Source organism: Carassius gibelio, chromosome B6 (genome assembly GCF_023724105.1).
Source record: "Carassius gibelio isolate Cgi1373 ecotype wild population from Czech Republic chromosome B6, carGib1.2-hapl.c, whole genome shotgun sequence".
NCBI classification, from domain to species: domain Eukaryota; kingdom Metazoa; phylum Chordata; class Actinopteri; order Cypriniformes; family Cyprinidae; genus Carassius; species Carassius gibelio.
Window position 1 is genome coordinate 2798545 of NC_068401.1, and position 26428 is coordinate 2824972.

At 35.4% G+C, this 26428-nt stretch overlaps 1 protein-coding gene across 3 annotated transcripts in view; it reads right to left on the reverse strand.

Moving 5' to 3' along the window:
- nav1b (neuron navigator 1b) overlaps positions 1-22844 on the reverse strand; it is an 80690-nt gene extending 57846 nt beyond the window's left edge. For 2 of the 3 annotated variants that reach the window (XM_052559710.1, XM_052559709.1), the window contains exons 1-4: positions 22147-22844; positions 21290-21378; positions 11430-11532; positions 7254-7616 (exon numbers count right to left, since the gene is read on the reverse strand). In XM_052559710.1, coding sequence (XP_052415670.1) covers positions 7254-7616; positions 11430-11532; positions 21290-21378; positions 22147-22823 — 1232 coding nt within the window. In that variant the 5' untranslated portion in view covers positions 22824-22844. Of the gene's footprint in view, positions 1-7253; positions 7617-11429; positions 11533-15961; positions 16958-21289; positions 21379-22146 lie in introns of those variants that run through there. The other variant, XM_052559711.1, reaches the window with a different exon arrangement.
- Positions 22845-26428: the final 3584 nt, after the last annotated feature.

Here is a 26428-nt window from a genome sequence, read left to right on the forward strand (position 1 = left end):
GAAATGCAGAGATGTCTTTTTTACTCCTCATTTTAATAAGCATTTATGCTAAAATCCCAATGCAGTTTGCAGACGTGATGTGCACTCCTAATGCCTCGTAAAAACCCTGCCTGAAAAGAAACAGGAAGAAAGCCATTGCTGAACTGATTACTAGCACATCCAGAATCAGTGGCATGCAGCCGTTCATCAGCAGCCATTTTCCGTCTGCACTCACACACACACACACACACAGACACACACACACGGCTTCACTGGGTCAACGAGAGTCAGGATGATGGGGGTTACCATGGCAACACATCCCAGCCCATGCACCGACGCCGCTGCATCTGCTGCATGTTCACAGACAACCAGACGAAGATATTCCTTAACCCTTTAAATATTTTACTGCAGATACCTTAGAGTAAACATCAGGAACCTGAAAATAAAAACTAAACCTAATATGGTGTGAAGAAAGTTCTTTATTGATAAATGTAAGTTGATTTTAAATCTTTCAGAGCCTCTAACAGACATAATGTTATGTGATCAAACTGTTGAAACTGAAGACTTTTAAGTATTTAGGAATCATGATTGACTGTAAATTGAACTTCTCTGATAATGTGGCTCTTGTAAGAAAGCAAATCAAAGGCTATTCTTTAAGGAAACTGTGTGAGCAAAGCTGTGTTGCAAAGAGTTTATACAGGTTTAATTGAGAGTGTTTTAGGGTATAATATAACTGTGTGGTTCGGACGAGTTACTTCTGCCAATAAAGTTAAATTAGACAGAATTATAAGAGTAACTTATAAAAAGCTAAAGTCATTCGCTCCGTTATACCAAATTGCTGTTCAGAGAAAAGCTTTGATTATAACAAGAGACATAACACACTCCTTGAATCATGTTTTTGGATTATTACATCACGTCGTCATTACAAAACACCAATAAAGCAATATATAAACAAACTTTCGTAACAAATGCAATAAGTATTTTGAATGAGAGGTAGGAAATGCATATTTTAATTTTGTCATTGTGGATGTTGTTAGATGTATTTATTGGATGTTGTGTATTGTTAATTGTTTTGTGATTGTATGGCGAGACCAAAGATTGATTTTCAGCTTAGGGTGAACAATAAAGTAATACTACTACTAATATCAGTTATTACACTTTTTACCCAGTGGCCAATAAAAATACCTTTTGCAGAAAGGATCATCTAAATACAACTATATACAAATATGTAAACATGTTGCTGTAGTTGTGCTGCTGTTGTGACATTTTGAGGTCAAGATGCTCAGCCTGTGATCTTTCAGCATCTCGGAGCATTGAGCATCAGAGACAGTGTAACTAACAGGAATATCAGCACTGAAATCATCCTCTCGTATGTACTGTATGCTCAAGCTTTAGGGGGAAATATGAGAGCGTAATATCTGTACCAGAGGGACATATGGAGACCAGAACATGGAACAGCACTCAGACCTCAGAACATGAGATCATACAAAGAAGGTTAAAGTAACCTTCATAAGCTTTATTTGCAGCGTCATTGTGCAAGAGCATTGAAAAAAAAATGATTCATTGAATTTACTAAAAAAAATGTGTGATAAGTGGTTGCAATCAATTTATTTTAGCTACATTTAAATAAAATATTTTTTCTGAAAGTTAATCAACTAAATTAGTTTATTTAAATATAGCTAAAATAAAAAGATTGCAACCACTTTGCCATTAACGGAATTGCCATTAACGAAATATCATCAATGAAATGCATGATTTACTTTCATTTTGTGAACTAAATGTTTATATATAGCACAATTATAAATTGTTAATTTAAATTGATTCAACAGAAACAAAAATACTACCATGCAAATATTTATTTTATACGGAAATATATGATTTTGTTTTACTTTGTTTTATTATTAACTTTATTAATGATACATTTAAAATAATAATTAAAAATAGTTTGTAAAATTTTAATTAATAAAAATTAAAGTACTAAATTATATTGTATATTTTTAATAATTGTATATAAAATATAGAATATCATTTAGTACTTATATTTTTCTACTTACATAAATTAGATTTTTTCAAACAATAAATTATATATTATTTTATATAGTAATTAATACATCAAATTTATATAATAACAAATAATAATTCAAATTTTTTAATATAATTTTTCAATGTAATTGTATATACAATATACACAATACAATACACACATTTTTCATGTGAAAGAAATTAGACTATTTTATATTTAATTAGAATAACTTATACACTTATACTTGCATATAATATAATATAATATAATATAATATAATATAATATAATATAATATAATATAATATAATATAATATAATATAATATAATATAATATAATATAATATAATATAATATAATTAGAAATTAGATTTTTCCATTAGCGAGAGTGGGAGTATGTTTAATTACCCTAATGCTGGTCTTAATGCTGGGAAAACATGATACTTGTCTTAAAAACATAGCACTTGAAAATCAGTAAATCACTTTCCATTACCATTAAATAGCCAGGATGAGTTTGACCATGAACAAGAACAGAACGGGTCACTATCCAATGACACTCTCAGGGGAAAAAGGCACACAGCAACAGACGCTAACATGTGCTCGCCTAAGGCCAGACACAATCAATACATGCTATCTGTCTAACTACAGTCTTAGCTTTTTGCCTATATTTGTAAACTGAGGAGCAACAAACTTCAGCAGCTGGCTTCCAAACCAGTTCTTAGCTACGATTACTTATCTAGCAAAAGTGAATATACTGTCATCTTCCAGCTCAGCTCATGCAAATGTGATATGTGCTAAACTGTGCTATTTTCTCCACTTTTATTCACACAAACCTCCAACCTAATCACAGCCTTTCTGTTGTCTTGTATAGTAATCAGTCATTTCATATTGCATATCAAAAGTACCATGATATTAACATGTATTCACATGCACACTCGCAACAACAAGAACATGGGATTGATCGAATGCGACTGAAGCATCTGTGAGGGAAAACCTCACCGTTTCCCTCCATCTCCTCATCAGTTTATCTCCATGGTAACCACATCCAGACTCGTCCTCACTGAATTAACTCGTGCAGTTATTCTGCTCAAATCACCAGCATGCCACTCGCTGTCAAAAGCTACAAAAATCTACAAAAATGTATTATGAACATGTTAAAAAAAGCTAAAAACATACACTGAGCTTAATTAAAATCACAATGCAATTAAATTAAGATTTTTTACACTTAGATTTTAAGAAAATTTTATAACTAAGTTTAAGTAGAATTAAGTGAATATGTACATAGTTTAGCTTTTACTAAATTATTCCTCGCATAAAATAACACTTTTAAAATAAGACATTTACATTCCCAGTTCAGTCCTATGCAAAGTATGCTGGGAATGCAGTTTCAGTTAATGCATCAAAAAATATTTTTTTTAATATAATTAAAAATTTTATTATTAAATGTTCAGCAACTGTGTTATTTTAGATTAATGGCAAGCAGAAAAAAATGAGGGAAATTCTTATAATTTCAGATTTTTTAAAAATGTTAGGTTAATTTGACAACTATGTACAATTTAACCAACACATCTAAATGTTTGCATGTGCAAACCCACTGTGTTCGAAAACGGAGAACAACTTTGGTGTTGGAGGTCAAATGGACTTTTCAATGCAATTTGCAAAAAAAAAAATTATTAACGTGAAAACAGAAACCCACTCTTGTAGCTTGTTAGAGAATTCAAAACCTGCGAAATAATTTAACAATTCCTTGTTTTTTTTTTTTTTTCTATTTTGTTTTGTTATATTTTTTATACTTTGAGTCTTAAATTTCATATTTTATTGTAGATTTTAGTGTTTGACAAAATACAATAAAGGTTTTAGTTTTTTACCTGACTCTTTAGTGATTATATAGTGTTGATTTTGGGAAAATTGCATTAAAAATCATAATATTTGTACAGCCTATCCAAAACACATCCATGTGTCGAAGCTTTGCATGCACATCCATGATCCTTAATACAAAGTACTCTCAAATAAACTGTTTAATCAGTATTTCGAGCAGTTTGAAAATTAATTGTGGGTCAAATTGACTCAAACACAACAGGAGGGATAAATCTAGCCCAATAATGTAAGCCACAGCTCCTTCAATTGACCCAAAGCTCTCTGATGATCTGTATTGTTGAGCGCTGTTCTCTTATGTAAGTTTCTCCCGCTCTCTCTTCTCACTGCATTGAACGGGGGCTGGGTTTGATCACCCCACCATCATGCGGCACTCGCTAAATCCCTCCGCATGAGCCTCCCAGATAAAGCCCAGATTCACGCCCAAGAGAACTGGCCTGGATTTCATCATCTCACTACGCGTGCAACGTTTGTATTCGGGGGGGTGTGACCGAGAAGTGTGCTGTGCTAAAAACTTCAAACTCTCTGCTAATAAAAGCGGAATTAGAAAGACAATCGAGGCCAGTACAGGAGTGGCTATGGTCCTTAAATCTGAAGGTGACTGAGTTCAGAGCAGACACCTTCTGTCACTCCTGCTGCTGCGTGCTGACCGAGTCCAAGAGGAGCACAAGGTCACTATGGCATGCATATTACAATGAAATCATTGAGTTAGATGATATAACTGAGACAACCTTGCAGAATGGCAATGGATGCATTGAAACGTTGCAGGTTCGCTGCTAAAGCTGCACAGAAAAAGTTTGGCTTTGGAGACAGTTCAAAAAGGGAAGTGAAGATGTCAACACGTGCTTTGATCTATAATACCATGAATGAAGGAAATCTTTAGAATTTTGGAACGCTGATTTAAAAAAGAAAAAGTGGAACTCTAGTAGTGAAGCATTCTTACAAAATATGATGCATGAGCATGATGGAGATCACAGCTGTGTATTTATGATACATTACTATAGGATACAACCAATGTTTCTTCTCTTGAAGTAATATGTTTCTTTGCTTCTCATTTGCATAAAGCTGAGAATTTCTCTTTCTGATGCTCACAACACATCCTCCAATCTGCCATACTTAATAATCAATATCACTGAACTGAACCAAGAGTGACAGTCAACACACACTGGTGTTTAAAAGTTTAGGGTTAGAATATTTTTTTTTTATGGAATTCATACTTTTATATAGTAAGGATGCATTAAACTGATCAAAAGTGACAGTAAAGATATGTTTCTATTTTGAAATAAAAGCTGTTCTTTTGAACTTTCTATCCATCAAAGAAAAAAAAGTTTCCACAAAAGTATTTGGCAGCACAAGTGTTTTCAAAATTGTTAATAATCAGAAATGTTTCTTGAGCAGTAAATCATCATATTATTCTGATTTCTGAAGATCATGTGACACTGAAGACTGGTGTAATGATGCTGAAAATCCAGCTGCACATCACAGGAATCAATTAACATTTTAAATATATTCACATTGAAAACAGTTATTTTAAATTTTAACAATATTTTTTTTTTTACTGTATTTTAAGCATTAGAGCATTAGAGACTTCAGTCAAAAAATTTTTTAAAATCTTACCAACCCCAAACTTTGAAGTCTATACAGATTTCACAGCTGCAGTGAAAATATTATGCACTGAGCCCCAATACACAAGTTTTATACATTTTAGAGCATCCTTTTTAAATGTCTGAGAGTCCTGTAGTAATGCTACGAAGCTGTGCCAGGAGGAGGGCATCTCATTAGCATGAGCCCTCTTTGATGCCCTGCTCACTGTTGACTTTTTAATCTAGTGTACTTACATGGCAGGATAACAGTCCCATTCATGACATTATTAACACATTATGAATGTCTTCATAAAGTCTGCCAGTTCACTCTTACAAATAAAGGTTCTTCACTGGCCCTGATGGTTCCAGAAAGAACCTCTAACATCCATGGAACAAGCTTCTTTATAATGGAAAAATGTTCTTTAGATGTTTAACATGTTCTTTAAATTAAGAAGAAGAAGAAAATCTGTTAAGAGCTTTGTACTGAAATATTAGTATCAATGGTTCCATGAAGAATCTTTAATGGATCCAATCCACTATACAAAAGGTTCTTTATAGTAGGAAAATATTCTTTAGATTATTTAAATGTTCCTCAAAATTGAGAAACAAATTCTTATTTTAAGAACTGTTAAAAGTGATTGCATTGACATTGATATTTCCATGAAGAGTCTTTAACATTCATAGAATATTTCCAAGTTTCTTTATAATGGAAAAATGTTCTTTAAATTGAAGGAAAATGTGTTTTTTTTTTTACTGAAAACTTAAATGATTCCAAAAAATGGTACAATCTCAATAATAAAGTTGTATTTATTGGTATCAATGGTTCCATGAAGAACCTTTAACATCAGTGAAACATTTCCACGTTTCTTTATCATGAAAAAAGGTTCTTTAGATGTCTAAAATGTTCTTTAAACTGAAGAAAAATGGTTCTAAGCACATTTTACTGAAATTCAAAAATGTCTTAAAAAAATGGTTCACTCTCAAAACTTATGGTTCTTTATTCGCATCAATGGTTCCACGAAGAACCTTAAACATCCATGGAACCATTCAACTGCACAGACTCTTTATAGTGGAAAAAGGTTTTTCAAAATTGAGGAACAAATGCTTCTATTAAGAACTGTTCACTAAAAAGTTCTTTTGGAACCCAAAATGGTTCTTATACTCTCAAAAGTGCCACTTCTTTATTGACATTGATGAAGAACCTTTAACATCCATATGACTATTCAACTGCACAAAAGGTTCTTTATTGTCAAAAAAGTATCTTGAGATGTTCTTCTTCACAATAAGAATTTTTACCGAAAGTTCACAGAAAGGTTCTTTGAGGAATCCAAAACCATTCTTCTATTGCATCGCTATGAAAACCTACTTTTGGAAGTAGGGCTGGGCGACGATATATCTAACAATATGGCCACGCGCATCTAGTGAGTAAATCTGGTTCCTTGATTACCGCTAAATCGCCATCACCTGCTTTCAAATGGAGCGGCATTTAATAGACAGAACCGTAGATCAATTACAAGCTACGCAATATCGCATACATTATCGAATGCGATTCATCTGGGATAATGAACGCGATATTGCGTAGCTTGTAAGTGATCTACGGTTCTGTCTATTAAATGCTGCTCCAATTATAAGCAGGTGATGGTGATTTAATGCTAATCACAGAACCAGATTTACTCATTAGATGCGCGTGGTAATATTGTTAGATATATCGCCCAGCCCTATTTAGAAGCTTTCTTTTTATAGAGTGTACTAAACTAGAGATATTTAGCAAAGCAACACATGCAGACACTCACCCATTGGCCAGATTGTCGTCATCGTCGTCATCATTAAGGCTCTTGCAGTGTACATCAGAATCACTCAGGTAACCAGACTTGAGGTCTCTGTCTCCGGCGTCCAGACCTTCGATGAAGTCGCTGCGTGACGTGTGGCTGAGGCGGCTGGAGCAGCGGGCAGGCATGGTGTGAGAGGTGTACTGAGACGAGGCCTTGCTGCCCGACACATAGCTGCTGCCCGTTGAGGACGGAGCATCGCCGGCCTGCAGACGAGGACTGGACTGTCCGTGGCGCCAGGAGAGAGGAGAGGAGCGGTTGGAGAGGCTGGAGATGCTACGAGCGTTGGTTTCATCGCTGTCGTAGCAGACACTGCTGTCCAGACAACTGTAGATAGAAAAAGAGAGTTGCTGGTGCATTTAAAACACAACATAATAATAGGTTGTTGAGCCACAGGAACTCATGGCCTACTAAAGAGAAGGATGCATCTGTGGGAGAATTCATCTGTTGAGGATGAAGATTGCATAACCAGATGCACCAGCTCAAATGAATAATATAACAACTTCCTTTACCACATGAACATGGAAGAGCTATTTTTATGCACTTCTCTCAGGATAATCCATCAGACAGCTGCGAAATGGCAGAAAACGCACACTTGTGGGTTGAAATATTTGATGCGCTTGAGGCATAAACAGCACACGAACACTGGCATTGGGTTATTCGGTTAGTGTTACCCAGCTGAAGGAGGATTATTTGGTCTGTTATTCTTGCAAAAATGTCTGTTAATCATTTCTGTCTGTTATTGATGGGCTATTTTAGGACTGAGTGATTTGGGGGTAAAAAACTAATGATTAAGTTATTTGTAATTAACTAATGGAATGAACTCATTTTTTAAAAAGAGCTCTGGTTTGCTGTGCTTGATTTTACAGCTACGCAATTTGGCCGGTTCAATTATATAAAATTATTATTATAATGATGATGATGAACTATAAAGTAGAAATGTGTGCATTTCATTTCAGCAAAAACAGTAAAATAAAATAAATAAAATAAATAAATACTGCAAGGAGCCTTAAAACAACTATGTTGGAGTTTACCTCATAATTTTTCACAATTTTGTTTAGTTGTCAATGGAGTATTAAAGGGCTGAATGATTCGGGGTAGAAAAAAATCTGATTGCAATTTTTTATGTTATATATTTGTTTATTAAATATATTTATAATATCTATTATATAAATATTAATACATACATGTAAATACATGTGAATATTTTCAAGATACATATTGCATGAGTGTGTATTCATATATACATAATAAATATACACATATATTATGTAAATAAAAACTTTTATATCGGATGTGATTAAACGTTTTGACAACACTAGTAAAAAGTGATTTGATTTTCATATTCGTTCGGCCCAACAATTGCATCAGTGGAAAAAAAAAATAGTTCAGTTTTACACATATTTGTAATTTTCATGCATCTGAATTCTATATCAGTTGAGCTGATTATGAAATGGAACGAATGATCTAGACTCTTGCTGGCTCTCATTGCAGCTGGCATTACTAGAAGAAGACCTGGATTTACAATAAAGGACCATATGGGAGTTTCAAGACAGAATAAATGTTTCATTTCTCAGTATTTTCAAAAGACATCTGAAAATAACACACACACAGCCTCATTTCACTGCATTGGACCTTTCATAGAGACGGCACAGCCACTCCCAAACCTCATGAGCTGCTTTTCCATTCACTTTCAGTGCCACATCACATCCTACATGAAGCCAAAGCAAAGGTCGTGCTCTCTCCACGGCGCACACGATGTGGCAAGAACATTTATAGAATTTTTCTCATTACTAAAATCAACAATGACTCTAATGGCAAAAGCAGACTTTACTGCAACTTCACCAGCATAAAGCCGTAATGTTGTGAGTGGTTGCCAAGGCGTTGTATACAGTTGCTAAGGTGCTCTGAGTGATTGATTGTGCATTGCTATGCAGTTGCTACGATGATGCGAGATGGTTCAGGTCCGTCCTTCTTAAATTTTACTGAAAATTGTTAGTTGGATTGCTTAGACAATGATATGATACCTCAAATTGAGCAACTTGTCATAGTTAAAGCTGCAGTTGGTATCTTTTTTAAAAATGTATTTTTTACACATTTGTTAAACCTGTCATTATGTCCTGACAGTAGAATATGAGACAGATAATCTGTGAAAAAAATCAAGCTCCTCTGGCTCCTCCCAGTGTCCTATTGCCATTTGCAGGAATACATCGCTCCCGGTAAGAAACAACCAATCAGAGCTGCGGTCCGTAACTTTGTTTGTGTTCAAAGTATACAAAATGTATATAATAAGGGAGTACACCATGAATCCATTTTCCAAACCGTGTTTTTAGCTTGTCCTGAATCACTAGGGTGCACCTATAATAAGTGTTTATATTCAGACTATTTTAGATTGCTTCGGGGATACCGCGGCGGATTAACCCAGTACCTTTGTGATTCTTCATAGACATAAACAGAGAGAAGTAGATCCGGCTACAATGTTCTTCCGCAAGACGCAAGCAGTTCTGTTTATTAACCGCTAGAGCGTTAAAAGTTACCGACTGCAGCTTTAACGAAAACCTTAAATAAAATATTTTATTTAAAAGTTTATTTTATTTATTTTATAAAGCTAGTTTTGAAGGCAGCATTTCTCATTTTCATAATGTACTAAACTAACTAACTAAATTTTATAGTATAACTTTTTTAGCTGCTTTCCAGTTTTTAGATTTTCATTTAGTGTAACTTGATGTACTAAAATAACTAACTAAAATAAAAAGAAGAAGAAGAAGAAGAAAGCACAACAAAATTACAAAAATTTAAAGTAAATTAAAAATTTTTTTTAAACAATCTAAAAATAAAAGCTAATTTAAAATAAAAACTGTTACAGTACATCAATGATTCTAAACCACTGTGATGTTGTGGGTTTTGATTAAACACTCATCACACATCATTACGGAAACATGCTGAACTGATAAAAGGCTTGTTTGTGAAAGCATAACACATCACAAACAATTTCCTAAACAAACACAGAACATGAGAACTTAAAAGCATCCATGTGGTTCGGTGATTAACTAATCTCATTTTCCAATTCAAGTGCACATCTTGACAGAATCCAGATTCGACGAGCAGGTGTACTGTATGACGAGAATCGACACGATAATAAAAATCAAACAGCGCACCTCTATTCAGAGTCCTATTTGTTTATGCATCTCTATGTCTTGAAGGCTAACAGAAGTATCCCATTACAGGAAAGCTCATTATGCACACACACATCAGCGTGGCTGTGAATCTGTGGCTTCAGTGTGGTTAATCTGGTATGAATCATTTTTACGCCTGCTCCATCAAGTCTTTGGAAGCTCGTCTGTCTTATACAGTGCTGCTTTTAAAATGGAGCCAGCATTAGCTGCAGGTCTCAAGCGTGTTACATGTCTACTACAAAAGTTTTCTGCTCTGAAACTTAGTAGAGGAGTGAATGGTTAGCCTGCAGGGAAAGGTTTGATGTTAGGAGGAAGGACAGGTTGAGATCTCTAGGGGTGAAACTCAGGAAGGTACTGAGATCAAAGTTAGCAGAATTGCTAGGCTAAGCACATCTATTGTAGCACACCTGTGGGGAAGGAAAACCGTTCACCGGGAACTAGCATAGCAAATGTTTTTGATTTATGTGTATATGAGATATACTGTATACATGCACAATAAAAATGATCATCTTAAGTTTAAACAACCACATAAAAAACACTGGTTACCTCGCAAAACAAAGTGAAGAAAATGTAAAAGTCTAGTTCAGTATTGCTGTATATCTGACCGTGCAAAACCTGGAGTCCAGCTGATTTCTGTGTGTTTGTTGTTATTCACTGATGGAAAGTGTTTCATTGTGTATTTGTGAATGTGGCAGCCAGGTGTCTGAACGACTGAAGGGGCAACTCTCCCAAAAGACGTGGGAGGCTGAATGGTTGTGGAAAAAGTAATCGTTTGTGTATAATGTAAAGCCTTGTTTATATTCGTGCTCTTTTGTGACACAAATGTGCGTGAAGATTGTTTCCAAAGAACATTGTGGAGCGTTCTCCCAGATTTACGATTCATTGAAAAGCAGCAGTTCGCATCCTCGTGAATTAGTCTGGCTGTGATTTTTCATGCCATGAACATGTGCTGGTTCTCACTCACCTCTGGCTGAGCTGAGTCCCTCGCAGGCTGGACATGGTTTCCTCCAGGTTCTGTCTGAGGTCCAGGACATTCTGAACCGTCCGTTTCCTTTGAGACTCGGGATCTGCACACATAACAAACAATCAAAATGCAACGTACAGTAAGTAGGATATGCAAAACTAAATATCTGCATAATTTTATCTCATTTAATGTTATTTTATGCCAGTTATTTTCAGTTTATGTCTTATAAATGCATACACACACACACACACACACACACATACTACAGTTCAGAAGTTTGGGGTCAGTAATTTAGTTTTTTTTTTAAGAACTTAATACTTTTATTCAATAATGATGCATATTTCAAATGAATGCTATTCTTCTGAATTGTTTATTCATCAAAGAATCCTGAAAATAAATATGTATAGTGGTTTCAAGTTCAAGTTCAAGTTCAAGTCTGCTTTATTGTCAATTCTTCCACATGTACAGTACATACATACAGAGAATCGAAATTGCGTTGCTCTCAGACCCCCGGTGCACACAGATAACGTTAACATTAAAGCCTAAAAATCTAGATCAAAATATAAAATGTAGATACAACTATACAATAAGGGAATGTAAAAAAAAGACATAAAATAAAATTTAAAATAAAGTTAAATAAAGCAGCGCAAGGCAAAAGGCAGATAGAGTGCAAATCAATGAAGTGAACAACAGTGCAGATAAAAGATTATTTAGTGCAAAAACAAAAGCTTATTAAGTCTGATTAAAGTGACAAAGGGCTCAAGAGCAGTTACTTTATTTAACTGACTGATGAGGTAGTGGAATAATATCAGCTCCATGGAGAATGAGGTAGTGAGCAGACCAATGCTGCACAAAGTGACTGGTGCATGTTATTGTATATTAGTGGGGGGAAGGGATCTGGGGGGGGGGGTCACATCAATATGAAGCAGAAAGGTTTCTTGAGCAGTGAATCAGCATATTAGAATGATTTCTGAAGGACCATGTGATGCTGAAGACAGGAGTAATGATGCTGAAAATTCAGCTTTGCATCACAGGAATAAATTTCATTTTCAAATATATTCAAACGGAAAACTATTCATTAAAATCCTAATAATATTTTAAAATTTTGCAGTATTTTTGATCAATTTAATTATTTAGAAAAATCTTACAGACTTTACCCTATTTTAACAGTATTGTATTAATATTTAAAAAAAAAAATTTAAAATTAGCACACAATTATTCTCTATAAAAAACATATTCTATGTTTCTACACCAAAATATCTTCAAATATTCAAAGGTCAGATTGAGAACTTTATGCGCCACTAAAAACCAGTTTGTACTTCCTGTTGAATCACGAAGCTGACATTTCAAAGTGTTTGTCTTTGTTTTTAAATAGCCAACAGCCTTTCATTTACGTCACAAAGGTGAAGCAGATGTAAAAAACAGCTCGGCTTGATCAATCCCCTTGCTTTGCTGAAAGCTAACAGTCTTGGACATTAACCTCAGAGGCAGCATTAAACGAACCAAACACCAACAATGAGATTACGAGAACCAGACAGTCTCAAATCACAATAATGAGAACAAAGGATAAAAGTCTTCTTTCGTCCAAATAAATGAATGTTTTCTGTTCAAACAGTCGTAAACTGCCACACAATCTCCTGAAAACCTGCGTGGGCGAGCGATCAGCATGTCAACAGCATGCCCAATCAATCCCATGGTGCAGTTAGGCAAGACGCCTGGCCTGACATTTATTAACGACTGGACTGCTTTACAGACAGTGAGAGAGAGGTGGTTTACAAGCATTACTGGACAGCAGATAACTCATGTCAATCAACTTCATTCCCACGAGAGAATTTACACATGCTCTAGCTAATTACATCACTAGACTTGCATGGTGGAATTAATTAGTAAATCAGATTACAGCATTTCATTCATTTTCATTGTAAAGTATGCATATAACTATTGCAAATCAGCCAGCTTCACCTGTGTTGTGTCCTGACCTCCTAAAAACGTTCATTTCTACCATAATGGTCAAATAAAGAGCAAGCACAAAACACATTTTAAATTGATAAATTGATTAATTTACATGCATTACGCATATATTATAAACACCTTCATATTACGCATTGCTACCTATGCAGAAATAAACATGGTGTGCTTAGATTTTGTGCACCTAGTGTAGTTTAATACATAAATTTTTATATTATGTATTAAACATACATAAACATTAATAAGATAAATTCTACTAGCAGTTTTGTCAATATATAATACATATATTTTTTCCAAGTATTTTTGAGTGAATAGGTAGTAAATGTTTATGCGCTGTAAAAAATTATACAGTATTTTTCCTTTTCCAGATAAAGCATCTACAAAAAAAAAAATTAAAATAAGACTGGCTTACTTGAATCAATTCTGCATAAGATATTAAGACAAATATATGTATATAAAAAATGTGTATTTCCACTTGTTTTAAATCTGTTCATACTGAAAAACAAGTCAGCGCTGTAAAACAAAATTACAGATATACTCCAAAATTAGTATCTTATGCAGTGCAGTTTCTTAGGTTATCTTATTAAAGAGATAGGTCACCCAAAAAATTCTTCAAAATACCAGGTTTAGAACAACCTGAGGGGGAACCATAACCAAAATATATTACTTAGAAATTAACTACGTAAAAGAAGGAACAAATAAAAAGCATATTTACAATAGTACAGTAAATCATCAGTTTTCAGTCACCCTTCCCTCTAAATATTGATATGGATATTAGACACTTAAAAACCCACAGCACAGTCAAGGAAACCAATATGATTAGAGTGGCCTCATAAAAGCTCATATCTCCCTCATAACTTACTATACATATTAAGGTTTATTTCCGGACTGGCACAAAGAGGCCAAATTTGGCCCTAGCCCTTTATATCCTAACATTTAACTGTCCCTCAACTCAAACTATTGTCTCTCATACATATCTGAAGCATTTTTAACCCCCTAGAGGTTTAGACCCACGTCCAGCCGTGCAGTACAATAGTAACTATGAATGCACAGAGGAAAGCAATGCTCCATTCTGAGTGCTAATTCAGTCTTGTGACCAAAAGTGGTGTGCAGATGTTATGTGGTCCAAAAGAACAACTCATAAGGAAGTTTATTATGCAGCGGTTTATTATGCAGAACAAATGAGCATGAACTCTGTGTAATTATGATTATATATATTAAAATAAAGTGCTTTGATATAGAGATTCAACAGATTATTCTTAACACAGACCTTGTGATTAAAAGGTCCTGCATGAAAAAGTTTCCCTGTAGCACTTTGTTTTTCTTCTAAATTTAGAGGAGAAAAGCTCCGCAACCACTCTGGTGTTGGTCGTAATTATACTCTGTCTATATAAAAGCATGCAAAAAATCCCAAAAGAATGCATGCAAGATTCCTATTGGATGTTCTGCTATAGTTCAGAACCAAATTATAAATTAAACCACCTAACCAAAATTAAATACATTTAGAAAAAGTGTAATTAATTACAATTTGGAATTCCAAAAGCATCCTAATGGAAATGTAATGCTGCTAGAAATATTCCAACATTTCTAGCTCAAGTTCTTGCTTTTTATTCCCTTTAGGATTCCCTGCAGGATTGTTTTTCAAATTATAATTCCGATCGGAATCCTGTATGGATACTTAAGCAAGAGCTACAGAGAGCATTTTGATAAGGAGTTTATTCCAGGTCATTCGTTTACTCTCATCCACCGAATTGTACTGTGCATTGCCATGCATGGAGAATAAGAATCTAGGTTTCCACACAAACAACTGCAAGTATTCAGGCCCAAATTGGTTGTTTAAACATATGAGGTCTGGACATGGTTGAAATAGAGGTCATTCATTTGAATGCAGGGCATGCTGTGTTTAAAAAGACAGCACAAACAAAATGAGATATTTGTTTTAAATGCAACAAACATACTTCCTGATTAATGCCATGGACATAACAAACAGTATCCAGATCCGATTATATATAAAATATAGAATCAAATTCCACAGTATGCATAAAACTGCTAATTATCCCTTGAAAGCCTAGGTGCATTTCATCCATGCATGCTTTTGTTCATGTGCTCAACAACAACATTTATCAGTGTCTACAAATCAAGCCGCAGTCAAAGGAGGCTGATGACAAACTACAAACTGAATTCATTATTCTCCCTTTATGTATTCCACGGCCTCTTCCTTTTCTTGTACCACACGTAGCAGCCATTACCTCATCACAGATGAGCAACACCAGCACACGGCACCAGGCTGGCGTCGAAAAGCAGATCAGTGTGCCATTCAATCATTGGACACACGCCAACTGGAATAATCTATGAACACGATTTCTAGCCCATCAGTAGCGAAAGACGGCAGATGCACAACGCACATGCTACCCAGAACAAAGCCTTACACTGTCCAACTGTCCGAGACCACCTTTATAATGACACCATGCGCTCGGTGGGATATTTTCCAGTCAATCCGTGGGATTCAGCAACCAACTGCAGCTGGTAGTAAGTGGGCATGAAAGCGGAAAATCCATACTCACCGAGAATCTGACTGAAGAGCAACTGCTCCAGGTCACCAAGTACGGTGACCACCAGCTCCGGGTCCACCTTGAGGAAGGGTTTATCGGCACCTTCCTCACCTTGACCTTTTGCCTCCGGGTCTCCAGAGCCCCCAGCTGCCGGTTTCTTCCCGCTGGCTTTGGCTTTGCTGGACAGGATATCATCGTCGGACTTGCAGTCATCGGACGTCTTGCTCAAGGGTTTTACTTCCGCGTAAGGGCCTCGAGGGATCCGACTTTGGCCTTTTCCTAAGGCGCCAGGTGCAGCGAGAGGGGTGAACGTCTTGGGCTTGCCTTGGAAGAGGGAGTGGTCAGATTTGGACAGGTTTCGAGAGAGTTGGGAACCCCCCGCCCCTCCGCCGCCCACAGGTTTGGGCTTGCCTATCTTCAGGTGTCCAGAGGCAGCTTTGCTCATGTCGTCGCACCATTTGGGCTCATAGAGTTGCATCTTCTTCTCTGCGTCTGTCAGCACGGCCAGGTTGGTCAGGGACCTCTGTTTGCGAAGGTTGGATGGCACCGGGATGCGCCCCTCCGTGCTGCCCACACGGTACATCTTCAGCTCGCTCCGTGCCACGCTTTGTGGCACGCCGGACTTGCCCCTCTTGGCAGCCATGGCTGTACCTTCCCTTGACGTGCCCTTGCTCTGCCTGCCTTTTATTCAACCCCCAAGCGTCTTCTTCTACCGGAGAGCATTTAGGGCTGGATGAGAGAAGAGTGAGAGCATGGAGGACAGGACGAATGTGCGGCTCTTTCTCTCTTGCACAGGAAGAAAATGCTAATTCCGTGCACCCTTTATTTTTCCCGTTCCTTCCTGTCAGGCTGCAGCAGCTGCCGCCCTGGTTCTCCTTTTCTCTCTCCTCTTTCTCTCACTCCCTCGTTTTCTCTCCTCCCTTCACCAGGCCGCCTTACCGCTGAGCCGTGCAGAAGCCAAATGACAGCAGTGCTGCATGAAACAACAGTCCCTCCCCCGTTTCTCTCTCTCTCTCTCTCTCTCTCTGTTGCATTTTCCGGTGTGTCTCTCTGCCTCAGCAGAAAGTGTGAGCTGATAGGGGGAGATGACAAATTGCAACACTAGAATGTAAAATGAATCCAGTACATCGTAGTGTGTATTTTCACACACACACTATTCCTCCATCCCCATTGTTTGGCCCCTCCCCCTTCCAGGGTCTATCTATCTATCTTGCCTTTAGTGGTATAATATAATAATGTATACACTAGCTTCATAGTTCTGCAAATAATCTAACACAAAAAACATATCCATCTATCTATTTGCAATCTGTTAATGCAAATGCAGTGTACATTGTTTTAGTACTATAATACAAAAATGCAATATAAAAATGCAATTTATATACATATACATATACTGTACATATATGTATATATATATATATATATATATATATAAGATTAATCTGGCAAAAGAATAAGAAATATAAATCACACTTAATTTTCATGATGCAAAAAAATAACAATTAATTAAAACAATAAAATAAAATAAAATAAAATAAACATTTTCAGCATAATAGGATCTGCAAATGATCCAGATATATTTGTCAGCAAACTTTACCTGTCCAACCCCTCAAAAGAAAAATCTCAAGGTCAAGATTTTTCTTAAATCTGCAAACCTAGAGAGTCAGAAATGATCAATTAAATACATTTAGTGGTGTTTATCCTCAAAGTGTATGCTTAAATGAGCCAATGAATCAAGACAAAACAGTCACAGCGCATATGTTATGATTACAGATTTAAAAAAGTAAATTAAATTTCTTTCAAATATGCGTATAACAAGCAAGCCAATAAATTAAGAATAGGATTGTTTCGCAGTATGGGAATTAATTATTTCTATAAATCAATAATAAATCAATCAAGTCCAGATAGTTTCCGTCACATCTCCAACCCATCCATCTTCACTTCATAAAACCCCAGTGTTGTTTTTAGATGGTCCCTAGCATCATCGCTCATGATATTCCACACACATCTCTCTATGGAGTTCTCTGCAATGCTTCGCTGGAGAAGCGTCCCCATAGCAACGCTGCTACCTACATCACTACATCCATTAAGACGGCTGAGTCTCTCCTCCGTAAATAAGGTAACAGCACGCCACAAATCCACTTTCTGTTTGTCTTTATCACTTCACAAACGAGCCTTGTTAGTCTGACAGGAGCCTGGCAGGCACATAACCGGCTCGATGCGACTGACCAGTTCGATACAATGACTCAATCAAAAGCTCAGCGCTCCTGCAGGGGGTCCGACATTTGGCCAAACACATGCTAGTCCCGGGGCATGTGAGGTAATTCTGATGTTACGGGGCTGAGAAGAATGAGGTGTTTCTGCTTGAACTCATCACAAGTGGCCGTGTCATTCTGTGGGGGATTTTTCCATTGAAATCATTAAAAGAAGAACATACTTCCTGTGGACCGAACTGTTGTCCCAAAAAGATTAAATAGTCCTTTATTTTAGTTCAGATCAGTAAAATGCAGGTCAACTAGATCTAGATCAAACGTTTGCATTTGTACTGAGGTTTCTGAGGGTTAATTTGCTAACTTTTGACAAATCTAAGCAGATTGGAAGTCTCCATTTGTTCTCAATTGAGATATTAAGGAACTCTAAAAAAAAAATATATATATATATTTATTCTCAATTATGTGTAAGGAAATTTATTAAAAATCATAAATGTTTTTATTAAAAACATCTAAAAAGAATATATTTAAAAATTATATTTACCTGAAAGAGACCTGAAAAGTCTCTGTAATCTCTATAACATCTAACAGACAATAGAGATATTACCAATATTAAAGATAATAAAACTAGTATAGAAAGATCTATGGATTAATTTAATCTCAATTCTAAGAAAAATACAATTTACAATACAATACAATTCATGTCAATGTTGACATGCTGATTTACAATATCTATTAAAAAAGATATATTAAAAAGAATGTGTTAACGTGCAGAAAATAGCTATAATAAAACCTAAAAATGTATTTTTAAAAGAAACAACTGATATTAAAATATTAAAACAAAAGAGAGAGAGAGCTACATTTAAAAGTATAGTATATATTTAAAGTATATATTTAATCTCAATTATGTTGAATAATAATGACTGAGAAATTAAAAATACAGTGAAAAGAGAGACTAAAAATACCTGATTTAGGCCTTGACAACTAAGATATAAAATATAAAATATAAAGTATAAAGATTTTAAATATCTTCAAGCATTAAAAAGATATCAATAAAAAAAATATCGAAACTCGATGTGTAGAAATAATTTAGATGTCATAAATTAATATTATTATTAATTAAAAGTAAAAGTAGGCTATCCAATTAATCTTAATTATCCCTAAAAACAACAACTAAGATATTGAAATCTATTTAAAAAAAATCTGAAAACTATGATTATTAGAAATAACTGAGATATTACCTGACCAATTATAAAGACATGTCAAAAGTCTTAAATCAACTTCACATCTGTCAAAAAAAAAAGGTATTTAAAAAAATCATATCACTATGCTCCAACACTCACATGAAACAGGACTGGATTCTGCCACACATTAGGTGAGAGACCTCAGCGTATCCTGATGTGTCCACAGCCTTCTCTCCTGAGAAAGCCTAAGGTTCTCCAAACATCTGGATCCCATCCGGAGGCTGTGGTTGGCCAGCAGCGCAGATGTTTGCAGACATGAGAACATCCCTTGTGTTGCTGGCATCTGTAGCCATTACACCACACTGATATATTACTCAGACCGGGCTTCATTCAGGGTTTGACTGCAACATATGGCTGTGCTTGTCTGTTTGTTTGTTTGCTCACATGCCTCATTCCTGCATTAAATTCACACCCCTCCCAAGAATTACTGAGTGACACAATATAAATCTTACGCTTTAAGGGTCACAAAAGGTTTTGTCTCCAGTGCACACATGTGGTATATTAATGTGAAACATGTGAACACAGTCTGTAAACTCACCGTGTTGCATATTATTCCCATATCTGAGAATTTCTGTAATAAGACGATTTGCTTTACATTCTTCTACACAATGTATATATATATATATATATATATATATATATATATATATATATATATATATATATATATATATATATATATATACATTGTGTAGAAGAATGTAAAGCAAATCGTCTTATTACAGAAATTCTATATATATATATATACACACATTGTTTAATTATCCTTTGTACATTTACTCCCATCTCACCTGAAAGCTGAATAAATCATCTTTCCATTGATGTACGGTTTATTAGGATCAGACAATATCTGACCAAGATACAACTATCTGAAAATCTGGAATCTGAAGGTGCAAAAAATCTAAATATTGAGAAAATCAACTTTGAAGTTGTCCAGATTAAGTTCTTAGCCAATGCATGTTACTAATTAAAATTAAGTTTTAATATATTGGCAGTAGGAAGTTTACAAAATATCTTCATGCAACATGATCTTTACTTAATATCCTAATGATTTTTGGCATGAAAAAAAAAGATAATTTTGACCCATACAATGCTTAAAAAAAAGACTGGTTTTGTGCTCCAGGGTCACATATTTAATATATATGTAAGTTTTTTATATGCATATGTACTTTAATTCATTGAGATTACAATAATTCAAATGACGGGAAGAGGAATTAATCCTGATTAAAAAAAATTTAGAATGCAAACATTTAGAATTAGGTTTTGACGTAATTTCTTTAATGCAAAAAATTTAAATAAAATAAAAACATTATACAGTATATAATGTGTCTAAAAGCAACAAAATCACTGTTAAATATGCAAACACAGCTGTCTACTGCAACAGCTATCTTTATAAATTGCAAATCTTTCCACACATTATCAAGGCATGTAACATCTTAAACACATTTCTCAAAACAATTTTCCACAAAAAACACTAATTAGTACTAAATACGATCCCAAATCATAGATCTGTCTCGGTTCGTTAGCATGTCTGGCCAACATGAGCTGACAGTTTTTCACTAATATTTCATGGTCTACACGAGGTCTGACTGAGTCCATCAAGAATCTGAAAAGAGCTTCAGACTTTGGAAGCTTACATCATCAAAGACATCTCCTCACATGGATACAATCATATTTCACCACACCAGCATCTGCTCATAGTTTGATCGATCTGAATCATAGCATCCCACACAAAAGTACTGCGATGATATCAGACACCAACCACAGCCTCAGACTTTTTTCACAACCATCTACCGTAAGAGAATGGCCATTCCAAAACAACAATAACAACAAAAAAAAAATCCTGCAGCCATGAGTATTTTTTTTTTTTTGTAGAAGAGACTCACCTAAATCCTCACAGCACACTTCCACAGAGTCTGAGGAACAATCGCTCAGATCCTCCAGAGAGGCTTCAGTGTCCTCTCCAACCTGCAGCCTGAGGCACAGACAGAACAACACCAAAGAAATCACAAGTTTGAAGCTTATTCATTCTTAAAGGGAATTTTTATATTTCAGCAAATACATTTATCTAAAAATAGTAGCCACAAATGAGACAATAGCTGATCATACAGAGCTATAAAAAAATTGCAGCTCCATTAATTCTATATATATTGTAGCAATATTATTGGTATTTAAATGAAAATTTGTTTGACTTTCTAAGAGGTGAATTAGAACCCGAAGTAGATAAATATCACATGTGCTTTTTAAAACAGCATGCAACAACAGAAGTGTGCTCATTTCAAAAGAGTATATCTGATCAGAAGCTTGAGACATATAAACCCGCATATCAACCCCATCACTTTATTTAGCCTTCATGTAAACACTATGTTCGGATTCATCAATCATAATGAATTCATTCCGTTGGAACCCAAAAGTGTCCATATAAATGCACCTAGTGTTACTAAATTGTCAGTATTTTTAAAATTTATTTACATATTGAATTTTCAAACGTTAAAAATTTAATAAAAAATAAGTTTTAATTTGATGCACCAATATTACAATTTGGGCCATCACAGTAAGCCAGTAAATATTTATCATTATAAGTCTATATAAAGCATGCATTAGACGACAGCCAAAGTCATTTAAATGCATGCAAAAAAAATCAAATAAAATAAATACTGAGAAATTGAGCATGTGCTATTAAATACAGGCAAAATATGTCCAATACAAACCAATAGCAATAAAAAAATAAAATAATTCTCACCCGTATCTGAAAGGTGCCACCGCTGCCATGCGTGGAGACTCCCTTCCTGCAGGACCCTCGTTTGTGACGTTCACCTGGGATTTAGACGCAATCGTTCCTCTATTGCCGTAACCATGAGCCAGCATTTTCATCCGCTGCTTCTGAAAGTCCCTCTGAACAGGATTTGACGTTTCCCAAATGACATTCCCATTGGTAGGCTTTCGAAGGGCTTGACCCGTCTGTTGCTCTCGAGAAGATTCAACAACCTCATTGTCTAGACTCCTGAAGTGATGATGGCCAGATCTCCAGTTCTTGTTGGAGTGTCTCTCTAGGTCTCTGGATCCATCCTGAGACAACGAGCTCCTCCGGAGGCTGTTTGTGAATGGGATCATCTCTCGTCTGGGCACATGTGGGCTGCTGTGGGCCGAACGGGGAGCAAAAGAGGGCCTATTTGTGCCACCGGACGTCCCATGTGTTCCCTGTGAAGACCCTCTAAGTAACTCCTTTGAGATCGATAGAGATGATATGGATGAGGCTGAGGAAGATAAGGTGGATGTTCGTCCAGACAGCTGGTTTTGGGCAACTGGACCCAGTAAAGCGCCCCTCAAGACTCTGGTGTCCTGTTTGGAGAGGCTCCGGGGCAGAGGAATACCAGAGCCGCTCTGAGACACGGTCTTCAGGTTCACAACACCGCTCATGGTCCAAGAAGATCACGAGATCAAGCCCTGGGAGAAGACGTTCAAGAGAACAAGATCAGATTTGACAGCTCAAAAAAATTATTTGTTTTTGAATAAACATAAGAAAGCAAGCTGACAGAATTATTTGCATTTTAAGAATGGTTTACTCTCATACAGTACAAGTGAAGAGAGTAAAATACTGTAAATGCTACTTCATAAATAAAATAAAATAATCAGTGGAGGTCGTGCATGTATAAATATTAAATATAAAATAAATAAATTAAAATATAAAACCTGAGCAAAAGCAATAAAAAATGTATCCCAGAAAATTAAATATAAAACCATCAGTCGAGTTTGTGTAAATAATATTTGTTTAAATAATTAATAAAATAAATACAATTTTATAATATATTATTTTTACAGTACAAGAGAAAGGCACATAAATAAATAATATAATTTAAATAATAAAAAAAATCAATAGTTGTTGTGTAAATTTAAATAATCTAATATAAATATAAAATATATAAAAGCATAATATAAATAAAAATTTATAAAAATACACCAGAAGACAGAGTAAAACAAATCAATAAAATAAACACACACAGTGTCCCCATATACTGTACAATGAACACAAAACTAATCAAATTAAACAAAAGTACAAAATAAAAATAAAAACAATATAATAAGTGGAGGTGGGGGAAATATATATATATAACACATTAAATTAAATTAGGACATTTTAATCGTTCATTAATATGAAAACAAAAATCATATTTTAAATGCTTTTTTGTTATCATATTTTCATACGTCATTATAAAAAAATAAAAATCCAGCGGCTGTTGGAAAATATGAAGAATAAACATACAATATTTATGTAATAAATAGAATAGTCAATGATTTTGTTGTTATATATTTTACTAGATGGATGGATGGATGTATAGATAGATAGATAAAATGTCTATAAATGTGGTCAATGTATTTATTCCCCCTCACAAGGTCATTTGTATAGATGATAATAATTAGGCCTCAGTGACACATAGCAGTCGTTTTGGCCGGACCGGCTGCTCTTCTCTGGAGGGGTTTGATCAAAGGTCTGCTGACAGACTGGCACCACTTGGCACTCCCAGCATGCACTGCCAGCCCAGTCTGCCATCTCTCAAGCTTTTCCAGTGACTGGCACCTAAACCATCCCCTTCTTCCCAATAATAGGACCTCTATTGTGCCTGTAGAGTCTCACTGTTGTCCACTTCTGCTCAAATTAATTGTTTTGATTTATCCTGTGCCATAAGGACCACCGAGATTCACATGACTGTAGCGGTCACTTCTGGCCACATAGATCTATAACAATGGTCATATATTAACTGATTCCAGATCAGCAGTAGTTCTGTAAGGACTGATGAAAGAGATATTGATACAGGGACCGGCAGGGCTCTGGTGACCTGACAGTGACGTCACATCTTATTAGTGCTTATTATCTGCACTGACAAGTATCAAATTTGGAAATATGACCAAGCCAGCATGGCAGCACGTGGGGTGTGTGTGTGTGTGTGTGTGTGTGTGCATAAGTACATCTTGGCTGTAAGTTCTCTGGCAAAAGACAGCAACTCATACTGATTTAAATTGTTGTCATGCAAAAGGGGCAAGTTGTCACATGTGGAAGGGCTATATCTCAGTCAATAAAGACTCAAATTCCTATTATACAAATGCTTGCTTTTAAGGAGTAGTTTAACTTAATAATAAACGATTTTTCACTACACCCACAGATGAATATAAAATATGCATAAAATACAATACAATTAATTATATTATATAATTTATACTGTACAATTTATATAATATAATGTATCTATTATTTTATAATTCCACCATCTCCACTGAAAATAAAAGCATTTAATTAAATTACATTAAATTAAATACTGGAGCTAACACATACTTAATGACTTTATATTAAATACACATTATTAAATAAGTATGCTTTGTTGTGAATTATAATACTTTCATGAATTCTGCAATCATATTTTACATTTAATTATATTTGTAATAATTGTTAGACTTTATATGAAATACATATCTTACATTGAGATATTTAGCTTGATAATTTTTTTCATATTTTTATAATTACAAATCCAAAATAGGATCCTTTTGTAAGGATATTTTCATATTTCATCATACAAAATAAAACCCACATTGACAAGCTAAAGATGATAAAGGTTAAACATTAAAAGAAATTCACAACAATATCTATAGATTAAATACAGATGTTGTGCTATATTACTTTATTTTACTTCATACAATATTTTATAATTCAAACAAAGACATTTATTTTTTCACATCCGTGCCAATAAACAGCAGGATCCCAATGTGACAACATGCCCCGCTATATTAAATCAATGTTGGAAATGTTTAACAAATGCTTCAAGTTATATACATTTATACAGATATAAAATAATCTCCTGTGGGAAATAAGACATGAAATAAATCGGTCACTAGCCCGGTTCTCCCTTATAAGCAACAAATACACCTAATGCATCACAACACACACAAAAATTAAAAAGGGAAAAAAAGCACCTGAAAAACATGTTGAGTGAATCACATCACATGCATATGACCGCACTACCTCAGACTCAGCATTAATCAATACAAACGCAAAGCCAGGTCAGAGTAATCATGACACAGCAGTCCTGAACTCAGAGAAAGAGGATTTTAGATAAGTGGCCCAGAAAACAACTACTGAGCAGCTGCTGATTGAATTCTGTCTCCACACACACACACACACACACGCATGCACAGACAGAGAGATCAACTCTGTGATCTCTCCTAAAATATTCAACGCACAACCTATAAAAGAACAGAGTACACAGACTCATTCACTTTTTGAATACAAGCCATTAAATCTCACCTCTTGTTGAGAGTTGCATTGAAATCCAGAATCCCTGTGATAACCTTTACTGCTGTCTGCAGAATCTCAGGGGAAGGTGGAGACTCAAGACATCTGGACATACAGGACAGTCAGTGAGGACACGTTTCGAGCCAATGAGGAAGACAAACAGAGACTGGAGACGTTTGCTCTCCCTCCCCTCAGCGTGAGACACACTGACACAGTGTTTCCTCAAACCCAGACTCATGTTTATGTTTGTCATGACATCATGCCAAAGGCAGTCTCTTGAGGACGTGTCCCATGACAACATGCAGCATTACATTATACCAAACTACCATTCGTTAGCATTGGCATGAAACAACCCACTCAATGCAATCGCCAAGCAAGCTTAGCAACCAGAAACACCCTAACAACCACCTACAACTACTCTGAACACCCTAGCAACCACCCATAACATTCTAGTAACCACAGCAAATGCATAGCAAAACTTCTCAGTTTTGCATATACAAACATGACAAGATTTGATATTCCTGAAATCTAAATATCTAGTTGTGAAACACATGAAGGCTTGGTCCTCGTCAGTGTGGACAGGGGATTTGGGCTCTTCATACTGCAGCAGTCACTGTCCTCATGTGACTGGTCTTAGCTTTATATAACAGACCTGGTTTTGTCTGTTAAATTTAGACCCGAGACCCAGATTCAATATTTTTTTTGCCACTTCTACACTATGTCAGATTGAGTCTGTCAG